This window comes from Chiloscyllium punctatum, chromosome 44 (assembly GCF_047496795.1).
Source record: "Chiloscyllium punctatum isolate Juve2018m chromosome 44, sChiPun1.3, whole genome shotgun sequence".
Classification (NCBI taxonomy): Eukaryota; Metazoa; Chordata; class Chondrichthyes; order Orectolobiformes; family Hemiscylliidae; genus Chiloscyllium; species Chiloscyllium punctatum.
The window spans coordinates 18,492,553-18,510,555 of NC_092782.1; the positions used below are offsets into that span (position 1 = coordinate 18,492,553).

The following is an 18,003-nucleotide window of genomic DNA, read 5'->3' on the forward strand; positions in this document are numbered from 1 at the left end:
CCACCAACCTTTGTGTCCTTGGAAAACTCATTAATCCACAGTTACAATTCCTCATCCAAGTCCTTTATAAAACTCTCAAAGAGCAGAGGTCCCAGAACAGAGCCCTTTGAAACACCACTGGTGGGCATTGTGGGTCAACCTTCAGCACATGGAATGCAATGGTTCAAGAAGGCAGCTCACCACCAATTTCTCAAGGGGTAACAAGGAATGGGCAATAAATGCTGGCCCAGCCAGCAAGACCCACATCTCAAATGATGTTCCTATTAGAGAAGGTGCAAAACTTAACCTACTCTCAGAAAACAAGGCAGAGCAGGTGACTGAGGTATTAGTGAGGGAGCACTTTGGGGCCAACAACCATAATTCTATTAGCTTTAAAATAGTGATGGAAAAAGGATAGACCAGATCTAAAAGTTCAAGTTCTACATTGAGGAAGGCTAATTTTCACAGTATTAGGGAAAAGCTTTCAAAAGCTGAGGGCAGATGTTCACAGGTAAAGGGATAGCTGGAAAATGGGAAACCTTCAAAAATGAGATACTGAGAGTCCAGAGACAGTATATTCCCCTTAGGATGAAAGGTAAGGCTGGTATGTTTAGGGAATGTTGGAATACTAGAGAAATTGAAATTTGGTTAAGAAAACAGGCATATAGTCAGGAGAGATTGAGTGAATCCTTAGAGTATAAAAACAGTAGGAGTATACTGAAGAGGGAAATCAAGAGGGCAAAAAGGGGACACGAGATAACTGGCAAATAAGGTTAAGGAGAATCCAAAAGGTTTTCACAAATACATTAGGGACAAAAGGTTGGCAAGGGAGAGAATAGGGGCCCTCAAAGATCAGCAAGGCAGCCTATGTGTGGAGCCGCAGGAGACGGGGGAAGATACTAAATAAGGATCTTGCAAGAATATTTACTGTGGAGGAGGACATGGAAGATATAAAATGTGGGGAAATACACGGTGACATCTTGAAAAATGCCTATATTACAGAGGTGGTGGTGCTGGGTGTCTTGAAACATATAATAGTGGATAAGTCCCAGGACCTGATCAGGTGTACCTTAGAACTTTGTGGGAAGCTAGGGAAGCGATTGCTGAGCCCCTTGCTGAGATATTTGTATAATCAATAGTCACAGGTGAGGTGTCAGAAGACTGGAGGTTGACTAACATGGTGCTACTCTTTAAGAAAGGTGGTAAGGAAAAGCCAGGGAACTGTAGACTGGAGAGCCAGACATTGGTGGTGCAAGTTATTTGATGGAATCCTGAGGTACTGGAGTTATATATATTTGGAAAGGCAAGGACTGATTAGGGAAAGTCAACATGGCTCCGTGCATGGGGAAATCATGTCTAATGAACTTGACTGAGTTTTTTTGAAGAAGTAACAAAGAGGATTGATGAGGACAGAGCAGCAGACATGATCTATATGAACTTCAGCAAGGCTGTCAACAAGGTTCCTCAATGGAGACTGGTTAGCAAGGTTAGATCTCATGGAATACAGGGAGAACTACCAATTTGGATACAGAACTGGCTTAAAAGTAGAAGACAGAGGATGGTGGCGGAGGGTTGCTTTTCAGACTGGAGACCCATGACCAGTGGTGTGCCACAAGGATCAGGGTTGGGTCCACTGCGTTTCATCATTTATATAAATGATTTGGATGTGAACATAGGAGGTATAGTTAGTAGGTTTGCAGATGACACCAAAATTTGAGGTGTAGTGGACAGCAAAGAAGGTTACCTCAGAGTACAATAGGAACTTGATCAGATGGGCCAATGGGCTGAGCAATGATAGAGGCAGTTTTACTTAGATAAATGCAAGGTGCTGCATTTTGGAAAAGCAAATCAGAGCAGAACTTATACATAGAACATAGAAGAATACAGCGCAGTACAGGCCCTTTGGCCCTCGATGTTGCGCCGATCCAAGCCCACCTAACCTACACTAGCCCACTATCCTCCATATGCCTATCCAATGCCCGCTTAAATGCCCATAAAGAGGGAGAGTCCACCACTGATACTGGCAGGGCATTCCATGAACTCACGACTCGCTGAGTAAAATACCTACCCCTAACATCTGTCCTATACCTACCACCCCTTAATTTAAAGCTATGCCCCCTCGTAATAGCTGACTCCATACGTGGAAAAAGGTTCTCACGGTCAACCCTATCTAAACCCCTAATCATCTTGTACATCTCTATCAAGTCACCCCTAAACCTTCTTTCCTCCAATGAAAACAGCCCCAAGTGCCTCAGCCTTTCCTCATACGATCTTCCTACCATACCAGGCAACATCCTGGTAAACCACCTCTGCACCCGTTCCAGTGCCTCCACATCCTTCCTATAGTATGGCGACCAAAACTGCACACAATACTCCAGATGCGACCGCACCAGTCTTATACAACTGCAACATGACCTCAGGACTCCGGAACTCAATTCCTCTACCAATAAAAGCCAGTACGCCATATGCCTTCTTCACCGCACTATTTACCTGGGTGGCAACTTTCAAAGATCTGTGTACATAGACACCAAGATCCCTCTGCTCATCCACACTACCAAGTATCCGACCATTAGCCCAGTATCCCATCTTTTTGTTACTCTTACCAAAGTGAATCACCTCACACTTAGCTACATTGAACTCCATTTGCCACCTTTCTGCCCAGCTCTGCAGCTTATCTATATCCCGCTGTAACCTACCACATCCTTCCTCACTGTCAACAACTCCTCCGACTTTCGTATCATCTGCAAACTTGCTCACCCAACCTTCTAACCCCTCCTCCAGGTCATTTATAAAAATGACAAACAGCAATGGTCCCAAAACAGATCCTTGCGGAACACCGCTAGTAACGGCACTCCAAGACGAACCTTTACCATCAACTACTACCCTCTGTCTTCTTCCGGCCAGCTAATTCCTAATCCAAACCTCCAACTCACCCTCAATGTCATACCTCCGTATCTTTTGCAGTAGCCTACCATGGGGGACCTTATCAAACGCCTTACTAAAATCCATATACACCACATCTACCGCTTTCCCCTCGTCCACCACCTTAGTCACCTTCTCAAAGAATTCAATAAGGCTTGTGAGGCACGACCTGCCCTTCAAAAAACCATGCTGACTATCTTTGATCACATTATTCCTATCCAATTACTATACTATACAACTACTATACTATACAATTAATGGTAATGTCCTGGGGAGTGTTGCTGAACAAAGAGACCTTGGAGTGCAGGTTCACAGTTTCTTGAAAGTGAAGTCGCAGGTAGATACTATAGTGAAGAATGCGTTTGGTATGCTTTCTTTTATTGATCACACCATTGAGCATAGGAGTTGGGAAGTCATGTTGCAGCTGTACAGGACATTGGTTAGGCCACTTTTGGAATATTGTGTGCAATTCTAGTCTCCTTCCTATCAGAAGGATGTTGTGAAGCTTGAAAGGGCTCACAAAAGATTCACAAGGACGATGGCAAGGTTGGAGGATTTGAGCCATACGGAGAGACTGACTAGACTGTGGCTGTTTTCCATGGAGCGTCGAAGGCAGAGGGGTGACTTTGTCGAGGTTTATAAAATCAGGAGGGTCATGGATAGGATAAATAGACAAGGCCTTTTCCCTGGAGTGGGGGAGTCCAGAACTAGAGGGTATAGGTTTAGGGTGAGAGAGGCAAGATATAAAAGGAAACTAAGGAGCAACATTTTCACGCAAAGGGTCGTGCGTAGACGGAATGAGCTGCCAGAAGTGGTGATGAAGGATGGTACAATTACAGCATTTAAAAGGCATCTGGATATGTAAATGAAAAGAAGGGTTTAGTGGGTTTATGGGCCAAGTGCTGGCAAATGGGACTAGATTAAATTAGGATATCTGGTCGGCATGGACGAGTTGGAATGAAGGGTGTTCCCGTGCTGTATGCCTCTATGTTTCAAAATGAAAAATAAAGTGACCCCTCCTGCAGTCCTTCCTACAACAGGGTTTCAAAGTCACACATTTATCTCAGAAAAACATCATCCCTTAACTCATGTCAAAGACCTTACAGACCAGGAAATTTGCACATTACCATTAAATGCCTGGATCATTTGATTGAGGGTCTCTAAAGAGATCCCACTGTAACCTTTGGCGAGGACATTAATCCGGAGAGCCAGCAGCATCCGGGATCTTTTTGGGGACAAGGGTTTACCAACACCTGATGGGCAGAGTTAACAACAGATCAATGAACCACATCGATTTGAAACATACATATTGAACAGTCTATTAGAACTTTGAGATGAATGGCCCATACCAGCAGAATGGGAACGGATAAGGTTTTCTTGGAGTTCTCTGGGTGGAGAGCAGAGAAAAGATTACACATTGGAGCAATCCTTTTTAAACTCAAAACACCATTATTGCTACATTTTGACACAGGGATAGAAAGTTAAAAAATGCCTTCCCAAATTTGGGGGAGGGGTGGGTCTCAAGCCCCTGATCCTAAGTGAGCTGGAAAAATTCAGACAGAGATTAATGTTCAGAAAGAGGGAAACCAATATGGTTCAGAATTCTGACTCTTTATCACTTTCTAGAGTTTGTAAGAGGAGGGCTGGCCAGAGATGGGAAGAGGTTATTCAGCCCTTTGTGTGTGTTCCACCAGCAAATAAGATCAGGGTTCAGATGTCCGGATTCCAAGCAGTCCTCAGTGTACATGGTTACCAGGGCAACAATGGCTCTTGAATGAGTTCATCTAGGACAGAGAATTGTGGAAACAACCCTCAGGAGAAGGTCAGCACCATCAGGAAGATGAATGCAAAGAAGATAGAGATTCCATATTTCACAAACAAAGTTGATGTGAATTGGGATACATGAGTGGAAAAGAGTTTTATTAGGCATGGAAGTTTCTTGGAAATGATCCTGCTCTCTGTAGCTAGTTAGGGACTTGGACAGGTTGGGCAGAAATTATTCTAAGACCATGAATTAAGATCATGGAAGTACCACTGTGATATAAATGTTTTCATTGTACAAAGAGCCACAGAATCAGGTAGACTGCAAGTTTGACACCCAAAGCTGGTATTAGTCTGTATTGACTTCAAACAATAAGTCAAATCCAGCAGCCTGTGCAACTATATCCCATCAGTGTACTGTCAAGTATGTTTGCCTACCAGTGTCAAACAGAAAAATAGAGAACCAGATCTAAATCTACTACAGAAAGTTAACACGAGCAGCAATTCACTCACAAAACAGTCAAACTCACTTGAGCTTATTGTGTGGGATAACAGTCCGAGCAAACTTTCCAAAGCCTGTAGTTATCCCATAGACAACTGAAAGAAGAATGAAGTTGAAAAAGTCATTTTCCTTTATTGCCTTGGCTGTTGTGTTTTACTAGTACATAATAAGCAGTGTGTACAAAAAAATGGCTGTCAACTTTATTACAGAATTCAGAAATGTAAACCGATTAAGCTTTTGTAAAATATCCTGGAAGACCTATATTTTCCTGAGGTTGAATTGAATGGATTCTCAGGTCATTGAGCCATTCTGCCTCCTCCTTTTCCTCTTTTTCACCATACCTTTATTTTCTTTCACAATGTTTTCCAGAAGTAACCTTGACTGTTTGATCCTTTCCTCTGCTTCCGTGGTTAGCTGGGGAAGATGGGGGAAGGTAAGATCAAACCGCTGTTGTTCTGCGAATCTGGTGTATTGAAATCCAAAACTGTTAACGCTCAAGTCCAATAAACATACTCACCTTGATCTTGTAAAGACCTCTTCCCAACTGAACTAGATCTTCTATTGTTAGATGGTTTCCATCTAGACAAATATACTGAAATAATGTGTTTTTCCTTTAGAACGTTTGATCAGCATTGAGCAAAGTACATAAACAAAGAAAATAGAACAGGAATAGGTTATTTGAGCCTGCTCAATCGTCCAATTTGATCATGGCCGATCATCCACCCCAATCCCAGCTCCTTTAACCCATATCCTTTAGCTCTAAGAACTATATCTTTCTCCTTCTTGAAAACACTCAATATTTTGACTTGAACTGCTTTTTGTGACAGAGAATTCCACAGACTCATCACTTCTTGGTGAAGTAATTTCTCCTTATCTCAGTCCTAAATGGCCTACCAGTATCCTTAGACTGTGCCCCTTGGTTCTGGACTCCCTGGTCATCAGAAACATCCTTCCTGGGTTTCTCCTCTCGAAACAACTTGTCTGAGATTTCCCCTCATTCATAATTCTAACCATCCAGGCTCTCTTCATACATCAGTCCTATCATCGCAGGAATCAGCCTGGTAAACCTTCACTGCACTCCCTCCGTAGCCAGAACATCCTTCCTCAGATACGGAGGCAAACTACATAAAATAATCCATGTGAAGTCTAACCAAGATCCTGTACAATTGCAGCAAGACATCCTTGCTCCTGTACTTGAATCCTCTCACTATGAAGGCCAACGTACCAACTTTACTGCATCTGCATGCTTAATTTCAATGTTTGGTGTCCAAGGACACCCAGGTCTGTTTGTACTTTTTCCTTTTCCCAATCTATTGTCACTCAGATAATAATTAGTCTGCCTGTTTTTGCTGCCAAAATGGATAATCTCAAATTTATCTGCATTATCTGCCAGGCACGTGATCACTCACTCAACTAGTTCAAATGTAACTGAAGCATCTCTGCATCCTCTCAGTTCATCCCCTCAGTCAGCTTTGTACCAGAGATATTACATTTAGTTCAATCATCCAAACCATTAATGTATATTGTATATGGCTGGGGTCCAAGCACTGACCCCTGTGGTTCTCCACTACACACTGCCTGTCCCTCGGAAAAATATTCCTACTCTGTTTCCTGTTTGTACGACCCCCAGCATTTTTCCTACTGCTAATGTCAGGCTAACTGGTCTATAATTTTCCTGTTATATTAGACATTAGTATCTTTTCACATTGGGTTAAGGGCAGCTTCAGTTATAACATTTCAAATTTTGACTTTCTAATGCAGTATTGTACCTCTTCTTTGCAGCTCTCATAATGAAAGCTCAAAGCTAAGGATTATAATAATGTCTACATCTAAAGTACTATAACCTTTTAATTGGAACCAACATGTAACTGACCATTTTAAAGGACCATCATACATTGTGACCATGTGTCAGGCTAACCATCTGACAAACAAATGATAACCCTAATTCCAGGGTGAAATTTTGAAAAATGTATTTTTGAAGTGTTTGAAGTAGAACAACCTAGAACAGTTAATGACCAAGCAGGAACTGTCATGGTTAAAAAGAGCTCTGTCTGTCTTGACCTGACCAACAAGGCAGGAATTGCTCATTAGTATGAGCTTTAGACATTAAGACTTTTCTTCAATTCAATTGTAGTAAAACTGAATGTATCACCTGCTCAGACTGTGTCTCAGTGTGGAACCATTCCAAATACAAATTCACCCTATAGACTTATGACACACACATGCACACTTGCATAAGTTTCTGGGGCGAATTTTGCATTTGCAGATTTGCATGGGCAGAAGCATTCACTTTGTTCAAAAAGCACAGTCTGTAGACAGTCAGTCCATGTTACATTTTATAAATTCCTACTCTGGAAGTAGAGTCAGTCTGACTCAAGATTGGGATACAGACTGACTCTAACCTCACACCTTTAATGTATTGTCTGAGCTGAGCAATCACTTTTTTTTAAAATAAAGCCTTACATTATCTCAGGACTGTGACTTGAAAGAAGTTCTGGGATTTATATATTAATGAATCGAAACCTACATCCCCATTCTAAGTGATTAAACAATGAACTACAATCTAGGTTTGTTCAAAATCGCATCAGTTGTTTGACACTTTGATCTTTTACTATACATTGTGTCCTTTGATCAAGCCCCACTAACTACCGGATGAAGAAGCAGCACTCTGAAAGCTTGTACTTCCAAATAAATCTGTTGGACTATGTCTGGTGTTGTGATTTTTAATTTTCCTGGCTGTGGACCACTGACTCCTAACCCTAGGTTGGACATAACATTTTTTTCTGTCTGTGACTCTGTTCCTGCAATCCCTTTTAGTCTTTCTCTTCATCTCCACACCTAAGTCCAAAAACTCTGGTTTCTTCCCAAGCCCTTCAAAGCGCATTTGACACCACTCACTGAAATCTCTTTGAAAAGTCCCTCTATTTCTCTCTAGAATTTAAATAGCATCCCAAAACACAACTTGCAACAGATTTGATCAATTTTCCTAACTCCTCCCAACAAATATCAAAGTCCCTTCCTTTACTCCTTGTCTCTATGTCCCTTTTCCTGCACGAAGGGTCCCATTTCCAACCTCCTTTTCCTCTCAGAGGTAACCTCAAAACTGGAAATGGAAAGAAGTCTTTTGGCCCATTAAGTCTGCACCATCCCTCCGAAGAGCATCCCACCTAGATCCAGACCCCCATCTTAATCCCCACTTTTTGCAATGTCTAACCACTTAGCTTGCACATTCCTGGACGCTGTGGGTAATTCAGCATTGCCAATCCACTTAACCACATCTTTAGACTGTGGGAGGAAAACACAGCACCCGGAGGAAAGCCATGCAGACTGCGGGAGAACATACAAACTCCACACAGTCACCAGAGGAGGAGGAGTTGAACCTGTATTTCTGGAGCGGTGAGGCAGCAGTGCTAACCACTAGCCATTGTGCCAACTGTGCCTATTTGTTCCCGCAACATCACATCTGAATCCCTCCATCGAGTCTTAAATAACATCATGTAAGTGGTAAACTTCCCCTCTTTGTGTTTCTCAACCATCCTCCTCTGACATCTCTCCCCTATCATGCAACTGGCAGGAATTCCTTCCACGTGCTTCCACTCTCAGCTTTCTAATGACCGAAATGGTGCTCCCACACCATTACCTCTAGATCCCCCAATGATCTATCTTTGGTCCCTTCCTATTTCTCATTTACCTGATGCCCTCAGCAACACCATCTATTGCACAGTGTTGTTTTCACATATCTCTGTCTGCACGCAGCATTATCACACCACATCTCTCAATCCCTCAGTGCTAGGAAATGATCAGACTGCTTATCCCACATTTTATACTAGAGGAGCAGAAGTTTCCTCAAATCAGATCACAATCAAAGCCAAAACCAATCCCCATCACAAACTCTAGCAAGTGACTCCATCCCCACACTGTCAGACATCACTCCAAGGCTGAACCAGACCATTCACAGTTTGTCTCACGTTTGACCCTCAGATGAATTTCATCACTGAATGATGGTGGCAACAGAGGAACCCATTCAGCCCATCATGTCTACATTTGCAAACAATCGTTATGTCCATCTGCTTCCACCTCCATACTAATGGCCAACTCTGTCCCTGTACCGTTCAATCCCTTGTTCAGGACTTTGTTAATTCTGGACTGGATTGTTTCAAAGTATAAATTAGAATTGAAAAACTGGCAGCATCTGTAAAGTCACACAGAGAAACTGACTGAACGTTTGAGATTTGGGGACCTCTTGACAGGATTCTGAAAAGTCACAATTAAGAGATCCTGAACAAGGGACTGGGTGGGACAATTACAAAGGAGGTCTGTGATGCAAAGGACTGGGTTACAAAGGAGATATTATTCCAGGACAAAGGGGAATAATAAAGAGAGGGCAAGAAACAAAGATGTGTCAGGAGCAGGTGTACTACTGTCTGAAAGTAGAACTCAGAAAAACAAACGTGCAAAGAAAAGGAAACAAAATGGGGCACGGTTTGAGTTTAGCAATTTCAGACAGCAATGTTGAGTCTGGAAAGCTGTAATGAACTTAGTAACGAGATAAGGTTTTGCACATTAGGCTCAGAAGGAGCCTGACTGGAACAGTACAGGTTGAGAACAGCAATGTCAGTGTGAGAGTGAGCTGGAGAATTCCAGGAATGGTGTCTGAAATTCTCTTCCTCAGATGGCTACAGTAGCTCAGTCATTAAGCAAGTTCGAGACATAAATCAATAGGTTTCTGGAGACTAATGACATCAAGTGGAGCTAGCAGGCTAAAGAAATTGTGCAGAGATCAACTGTAATCTTTTTGAATGACAGATCAGGTTTGATGGGCTGAATGGCCAACTCCTGCTCCGATTTCATATGTTTATTAATAAAATGACAGGCTGCTGGAAGCTTAGGGAGAACAGAAGTATCACCAACATTTAGCCTTCCTCCCTGGTATAGTGGAGATCACATTGGTAGCAGTGAGTACAACAGACCAGATTGGAAGATGGAACCTTGGACAGTGAGGAGGTACATGGGCAAGTGGTGTAATTCCTGTATTTGCACAGAAAAGTGCTACAGAAAGTAGGTGGGAGTGCAGTTTAACAAGGAGTGAACCAGGTCAAGGCCATTGATTACCAAGTGAATGGCCCATTTGGAATAATGAAGACATTCCTGGCTAAGCTTCCACATTCTACTGCCTGTCAACCTAAGAACATCCAAACTGCTACCCTGTCCTAAATTGCACAAAGTCCAATTCACTCCTCACTCTCTCCTGCCAACTGCTGACCTACATTGTCTCCTGGTTTAAGCAATCACTTAACTTCTGGGTTTGGGCTCTTCCTACCTGTCTGTAAACTCCTCCAACCTTAAAACCTTCAGAGATAGCTGCACCTCTCCAATTCTAGCACCACAAACTTATCTCCACGTACCTTGACACTGTCCTGTACCCTTTGGTCCAGGATGTCCCCACATACTTTTGGGACACCACCCACGCCATCCACCACTTCCACGACTTTTGTTTCCTGGTTCCCAAATGCCTCATCTTCACCATGGTCATTCAGTCACTATACACATCCATCCGCCATGATAAAGGCCTCCAATCCTTCTGTTTCTTCCTCTCCCACTGACCCAACCAGTACCCTTCCACCGACACACTCATTCAATTGGCCTAACTAGTCCTCACCTTCAAATCACCCCACTTCTTCAGACCAACAAGTAGCCATGGGCACCTGTATGGGCCCCAGCCATGCCTGCCTCTTCATCGGGTACGTGGAATAGTCCATCATCTGCAGCTACACTGGCACTATTCCCCACCTTTTCCTCTGCTACATTGATGATTGTATCAGCGCTACTTTGTGCTCCCACAAGGAGATTGAACGGTTCATCAACTTCACAAACACCTTCCAGCCTGACCTCAGGTTCACCTGGACCATCTCAGACACCTCCCTCCCCTTCCTCAACCTCTCCTTCTCCATTTCCTGTGACTGACTCAAAGCAGGCATCTATTCGCTGAGCTGTAGGTTTGATATTTCATTACCTGGCTAGGTAACATCATCAGTGGCGACCTCCAAGTGAAACAAAGCTGTTGTCTCCTGCTTTCTATTTATATGTTTGTCCTGGATGGGGTTCCTGGGGTTTGTGGTGATGTCATTTCCTGTTCATTTTCTGAGGGATTGATAGATGGTATCTAGATCTATGTGTTTGTTTATGGCCTTGTGGTTAGAGTGCCAGGCCTCTAGGAATTCTCTGGCATGTCTTTGCTTAGCCTGTCCCAGTCGAAATGGTGTTTTTTTTCTTTCCTCCGTGTGTAGGGCTACAAGGGAGAGAGGGTTGTGTCTTTTTGTGGTTAGCTGGTGTTCATGTATCCTGGTAGCTAACTTTCTTCCTGCTTGTCCTATGTAGTGTTTGTGGCAGTACTTGCGTGGAATTTTGTAGATGATGTTGGTTTTGTCCATGGGTTGTACTGGGTCTTTTAAGTTTGTTAGTTTTTGTTTGAGAGTGTTGGTGGATTTGTGTGCTACTAGGATTCCGAGGGGTCTTAGTAGTCTGGCTGTCATTTCTGAAACTTCTTTGATGTATGGTAAGATGGTTAGGATTTCTGGCTGTGTTTGGTCTCCTAGTAGCACAAAGGAGACTACTAGAACCTCCTACCAACCCACCCTGCACTCCCGGCACCTTCCCTTGCCACCACAAGAGGTGTAAATCCTGTGCCCACACCTCCACCATCCCCACCTCCCCCCCCACCCCCACTCCCACTCCCACTCCCACTCCCTCATCCAAGGCCTCAAAGGATCCTTCCACATCCAACAGGGATTTATCTGTACTTCCACACGTCATCTACTGTATCTATTGCTCTCCATGTAGTCTTCTCAACACTGGGGAGACAAGACACCAACTTGCAGAATGTTCCAGAGGTGTTCTCTGAAACACACGCACTACACAACCCCACCACCCTGTGGCCAAAAAACTTCAACTCCCCTTCCCACTGCGCCAAGGACATGCAAGTCCTGGGCCTCCTCCGCCACCAAATTCTAGCCACCTGCACCTGGACAAAGAATGCTTCATCTTCCGCCTTGGGACCCTCCAACCACATGGGATCTACGTCGATTTGACCAGTTTCCTCATCTCCCATCCCCCCCACATTATCCCAGATCCAACCCTTCAACTCGGCGCCACTCTCTTGAACTGTCCTACCTGTCCATCTTCCTTCCCACCTATCTGTTCCAACCTATCACCATCACCCTTCACCTTCATCTACCTATCACATTTCCAGCTACCTTCCCCTCCAGCCCCATCCCACTCCCATTTATCTCTCAGTCCCTTTAGGCTCTCCCCCACATTCCAGATCAACAGCTTATTCTTGAAATATCGACTCTACTGCTCATTGGATGCTGCTTGACCAGCTGTGCTTTTTCAGGACCACACATTTTTGACTGTGATTTTCAACTGTCTGCCATCAGTTGCAGAGCTGTACAAGCATGGAAACAGACCCTTCAGTCCAACTCATCCATGCCAACCAGATATCCTAAATTAATCTAGTCCCATTCGTGTACGCATCCAGATGCCTTTTAAATGTTGTAATTGTATCAGCCTCCACAACTTCCTCTAGCGGTTCCTTCTATACGTGCACTATCCTTTGTGTCAAAAAGTTGCTCCTTAGGTCCCTTTTAAATCTTTGTCATGCCTTCGGCTGCCTAGGCTCAAAGCTCTGAAATTTTCCCATCTAAACATTTCTCCTTCATCCTTTAAGATACTCCTTAAAACCTATTTGACCAAGCTTTAGTCAAACCTAATATCTCATGTGGCCCAGAGGTGCATTTTTTGTTGTAATGCTCCCCCAAGAAATACTTTGCAGTGCTATACGCCACAGAAATAGAAGTTGTTTCTATACTGCAATTTAGAATATATTTAGAAACTACAGTACAAACCACAAGTTGAAAGCTGATTAGAATAGAGACAAACTACCATGGATAATGGAAATCTGAAACAAAACAACAAATGCTGGAGAAACTCAAATGGAGAGATTCAGAAGAAGCTTTAACAGACTATCTCTCTGCATAGACCAGCTGTGCTTTTTCAGGACCACACATTTTTGACTGTGATTTTCAACTGTCTGCCAACAGCCCTGCTGAGTTTCTCCAGCATTCTCTAAGCTTATCTGAAAGTTAATTCTGGTCTCCAGTCCAGGGAAAAAGACTGAAGTGTCGATGAAATGAAGTTAAAGCTGCGATGAGGAAACAGGTTTACCTCCGTTGGCTCCTGGTACTTGCTGTATCTGTGTGAGTGACTAGTTAAGGCATTTCATCTCCTACTAAAATCTTTCATTTTGCAGACTAAAATACTGGAAATGTTTATAGAAAATAGTCAATTGTGAGTCTCATTCTCACCAAACTGGCAGTGGGACTTCTCTGAAGAGAAGCTGACCTCTGAATGTATAACCAACTCTCCTCTGAGTGGCAGTAAAAGGGTACCTATCTGGGAAGGTCTCCTGAGCTGCTGAAAGGCACTATAGAAATGTTGATCTTTATTTTTTTAATCTAAGGATACAGGTGAACTCTCTCAGGTTGAGATGGGATAAACTCTGAAGACATCAGATCATCCTCCAGCACTGGGTTAGAGAGAGAAACTGACATTAGTTACTTCATCACTCAGTTCATTACTGAGATCAACAGTGAGTCAATGACAGCTTAATTAACCAGTTAGTGAGCTGACTAGTTAATTTATTGGCAAGTTGATTTATTTGAGTGAATCAGAGTTAATAAGTGAGTTGAACAATTACTAAATTGATTGAATTATGAGTGGATTGTCTAGAGTGTGGTGCTGGAAAAGCACAACAGGTCAGACAGCAACCGAGGAGCAGGAGAGTCGAAATTTAGGGCAAGAGGCCTTAGTCAAGAATACCCTTCATCAAGGGCTTTGGCCCGAAAGGTCGATTCTCCTGCTCCTTGGATGCTGCCTGACCTGCTGCGCTTTTCCAGCAACACATTTTCAGCTCTGATCTCCAGCATCTGCAGTCCTCACTTTCTCCTGATGCACTAATTGTGTTGAGTTGACTGATTACTGAGTCAGTTGATTGACTGGATGCACAATGAGTTTGATTACTTTGTGCCATTGAGTCCTTTGATTACTGAGTCACTGAGTTGATGGGTTCCGACCAGTGAAGCTTTAACCAGCTCTGCCCCTCTTCTTACCGATCTCGATGAATTCGTTATCCTCCAGGACATCGTGAACCGCATCGTCCAGGTCTAACGAGCCGAGTCCCTGACAGCGACGGACCATAAACCGGGGGCTGGAGCCCGGCCTCATGCCGCCGCTGTCCGGCTTGTTCTTCACATAACGGCGGAGCGCCTCTGTAGCCAGCCACGCCACACTGACCGAGGTGTCCTTACAGGGCACGGTCAACCACTCACCCCGGACATGCACCGTGAACCGGGCCATCCTTCACAACAGACCCTGCACTCGACTCACAAGGACCTCTCCACTTCCCTCGAGCCAACTCCACCAACCCCCTCCACTTCCCTCTCATCCCTCGAGCCAGCCCCGCCCACGCCCCCACCCACCCTCGAGCCAGCCCCGCCCCCACCAGCCACCCACCCTCGAGCCAGCCCCGCCCCCACCAGCCACTCTCCCTCGAGCCAACGCCCCCATTCTAGTCCCGCGTCGCACCCTCCCTTCCCCTCCTCGAGCCAGCCCCTCCCCTTCCTCGAGCACGTGCACCCATTCTAGCCCCGCCCCACCCCTCTCCCGCGTCGCACCCTCCCTTCCCCTCCTCGAGCCAGCCCCGTCCCCTCCTCGAGCCAGCCCCGTCCCCTCCCCCGCCCCCTCAGGCAGCCCCTCCCTTGGCAACTAGTGGGAAGGGCACAGAAAGTGCAGGGTTTCAACGTCCACTTGACCAAGCTGGTCAGGTCCTAATGGACATAGCTGCTAGACTAATTCTGGGATAGATGATGAATGAACCAAAAAGAGGGAAAAACCTGTTTGACCCCATCCACGCCAATATGCCGGCTACAGATGCATCTGTCCATGAGTGTACCAGTAAGAGTGACTGCCGGATAGTTCTTGTGGAGACAAAGTCCCCACCTCACATTGAGAATGCCCTCCATCGTGTTGTGAGGAATATCACTATGCCAAATGAGACAGCCCTTTAACAGATCTAGCAATTCAAGACTTGCCATCCATGAGGTACTATGGGCCATCTACAGTAGCTAAATTGTACTCCAACAGTATCTGCAACTCCAAAACCCGGAATATCCCCCACTCACTATTACCATCAAGTCAGAGGATCAGTACTGTTTCAGTGGAGAGTGCAGGAGGACAAGCTATGAGCAGCACCAGGTATACCTAAGAATGAGGTGTCAACTGGTGAAGTTACCAAACAGGGCTACTTGCAAGCCAAACAGCATAGGCAGCAAGTGATAGATGGAGCTCAGCGATCCCACACATCTAAGCTCTGTAGTCTTGCCATGTCCAATTGACCAACTCACTGGAGAAGGAGGCTCCACAAATGTACCGTCATTAACGATGGAAGAGCCAATGCTTCTATGCAAAACATAAGGTTTTCCCAGCAATCTTCAGCCAGAAATGTCAAGTGGATGATCCATCTCAGCCTCTTCCAATAGTAGTATCCAGCTTCATAGATACTGGTCTTCAGCCAATTCAATTCACTCCATATTATATTAATAAAAAGCTGGAAGTATGGACGCTGTAAAGGCTATGAGCCCTGAGAACATTCTGGCAATTGTGCTGAAGACCTGTGTGCCAGAACCTGCTGCTCCCCTAGCCAAGCCTTTCCAATATAGCTACAATATTGGCATCTACCTGACAATATAGAAAATTCCCCAGGTATGTATGTCCTTTATTCTAAAAGCAATCCAATCAATTAATGCCTCATCAATCTGCTTCTGATCACTAATGTGATGGAAAGGTAATCAACAGTATTGTCAGGTGCCGCTTACTCTTCAATAACGCACTGATGCCCAGTTTGAGTTCTGCCAGGATTGCTCAGCCCCTAATCTCAATACAATCTTTATTCAAATATAGACAGAACTGAATTCCAGAGGTGAGAGTTATATGCCTTGACATCAAAACCACATTTAACCAAGTGTGGCATCAAGGTGCTCAAGAAAACTGGAGACAGTGGGAATTGCAGCAAATGCTCAGCACCATTTGCAACTCCTCAGATACTGACACAGTCCACAATCAAATGTAACAAGATTTGAGGTGACAAATAATATCCAGACCACACATATGCCAGGCAATGACCATCTCCAATGAGATAATCTAATCATTGTACCTTGTCATAAAATGGTGTTACCAACATTGAATTCCCCACTCAATATCCGAAGGTTACCACTGAAAACAAACTGAACTGGATTAGCCATATAAATACATTGGCTACAACAGCAGAGCAGATACTAGGAATACTGCAGCAAGTCACTCATCTCCTAACTCCCCATTCCTGTCCACCATTTACAAAGCACAAGTCAGGAGTGTGATGGAATATTCCCCGTTTGCCTGGATGAGTGCAACATCAACAAACTTGACGCCATCCAGGATAAATCAGCCCACTTCATTGGCACCACATCCACTCCCTCCACCACCAACATGAGATCTCTATCCCCTCAGTTCACAGGCTGTGACACAGTGATGGTATCAGAAGCCTATCTCTAAAGGAAGACTGAAATACTGAGACACAACACATCATTTTCTGGCTGTAACTGATCCAAAATATGGGAGTGGAGGTCTTTGGTGGGACTGCACTTGGAGGAGGGGAGCACACACTCCCTCAATTAGGTAAATTGCCTTGGGGGCTGAGCTATCCCTGTCAGCCAGTACCCAACTGAGATTAAGATGGGGTTTGGTGCGGGACAGCAGCACCATTGCTACAACAGGAACCTCTCACCAAAGGTTATCATTTTTGGTGATGGGGGATTGCAGGAGCAAATGGAGTTGGATCATGATCAAGTCTTAGATCTTAGTGAATGGTGAAGCAGGTTCAAAGGACTGAATGGCTTACTCCTATCCCTGATTCATATGTAGGTTTAGACATACTCTCCCATCGTGACACATTCTTCGGTCGGCTTCCATCCTCATGGCCTATCCCCTAAGAGTTGTGCAATTCCACCCTGATATGTTGGCTTCATGATCTCAGAGATGGAGAACATGATAGCCAGGACCACCATCCAACCTGACAGTCTATGTTCCAGGAGAAAGTCAGGACTGCAGGTCCTGGAGTCTAGAGTCAAAAATTGTGGCGCTGGCACAGCAGGTCAGGCAGCAACCGAGGAGCAGAAGAGTCGACGTTTCAGGCATAAGCCCTTCATCAGCCCTTGTTCAGTCTTTGTTCCAGTACAGGAAGGAGGAGTGCACGGGAACCCTATGGGATCCCCATCATAGCAGACCCCAAAGGAATTGTGCAAGGAATTGAAAATTCCACTTGAGTTTCCTGGAACCCTTCGAAAGCATCCATTTAAATTGAAAACTTTGCGACGAACAGCTACTCTCGTTAATACACAAAGCTTGTGAGTGTTTTCTTGTAACCTGAATTTGTCAGTCCAATAAATTGGGGACTTTGGGCAGTTTGACTAAAGCTTTTTATATTATTGTTGACACTGTGAACAGTGGGCTTGATTTTCAGTGCCCTGTCCCAGTGAGTAATGACACAGTGGAAGTGCTCTTTGTAACTGTAGAGCAGTGTGCTACAGCCTGGCTGTCATACAGATTCCCCAGGATGGTCAGTGTGTGGTGGAATTAACCAGCTGTGCCTCACCCCCAGTTTAGAATTCCTGCATATAGTGAATTCACTGATAATAGCGGGTGCTCCCCAATATCGGAATGTGTGGGGGTTGATACATGAAGGTTCA

The 18,003-nt window shown here is 44.5% G+C and overlaps 1 protein-coding gene across 2 annotated transcripts in view; it reads right to left on the minus strand.

The window, feature by feature from the left end:
• LOC140466777 (histidine ammonia-lyase-like) overlaps positions 1-14,654 on the minus strand; it is a 61,436-nt gene extending 46,782 nt beyond the window's left edge. Inside the window, exons 1-8 of one of the 2 annotated variants that reach the window (XM_072562393.1) lie at positions 14,332-14,654; positions 13,688-13,748; positions 13,388-13,415; positions 5,682-5,756; positions 5,506-5,578; positions 5,193-5,259; positions 4,251-4,288; positions 4,029-4,154 (exon numbers count right to left, since the gene is read on the minus strand). In XM_072562393.1, coding sequence (XP_072418494.1) covers positions 4,029-4,154; positions 4,251-4,288; positions 5,193-5,259; positions 5,506-5,578; positions 5,682-5,756; positions 13,388-13,415; positions 13,688-13,748; positions 14,332-14,578 — 715 coding nt within the window. In that variant the 5' untranslated portion in view covers positions 14,579-14,654. The remainder of the gene's footprint in view (positions 1-4,028; positions 4,155-4,250; positions 4,289-5,192; positions 5,260-5,505; positions 5,579-5,681; positions 5,757-13,387; positions 13,416-13,687; positions 13,749-14,331) is intronic. The other variant, XM_072562394.1, reaches the window with a different exon arrangement.
• Between the last annotated feature and the right edge of the window lie 3,349 nt (positions 14,655-18,003).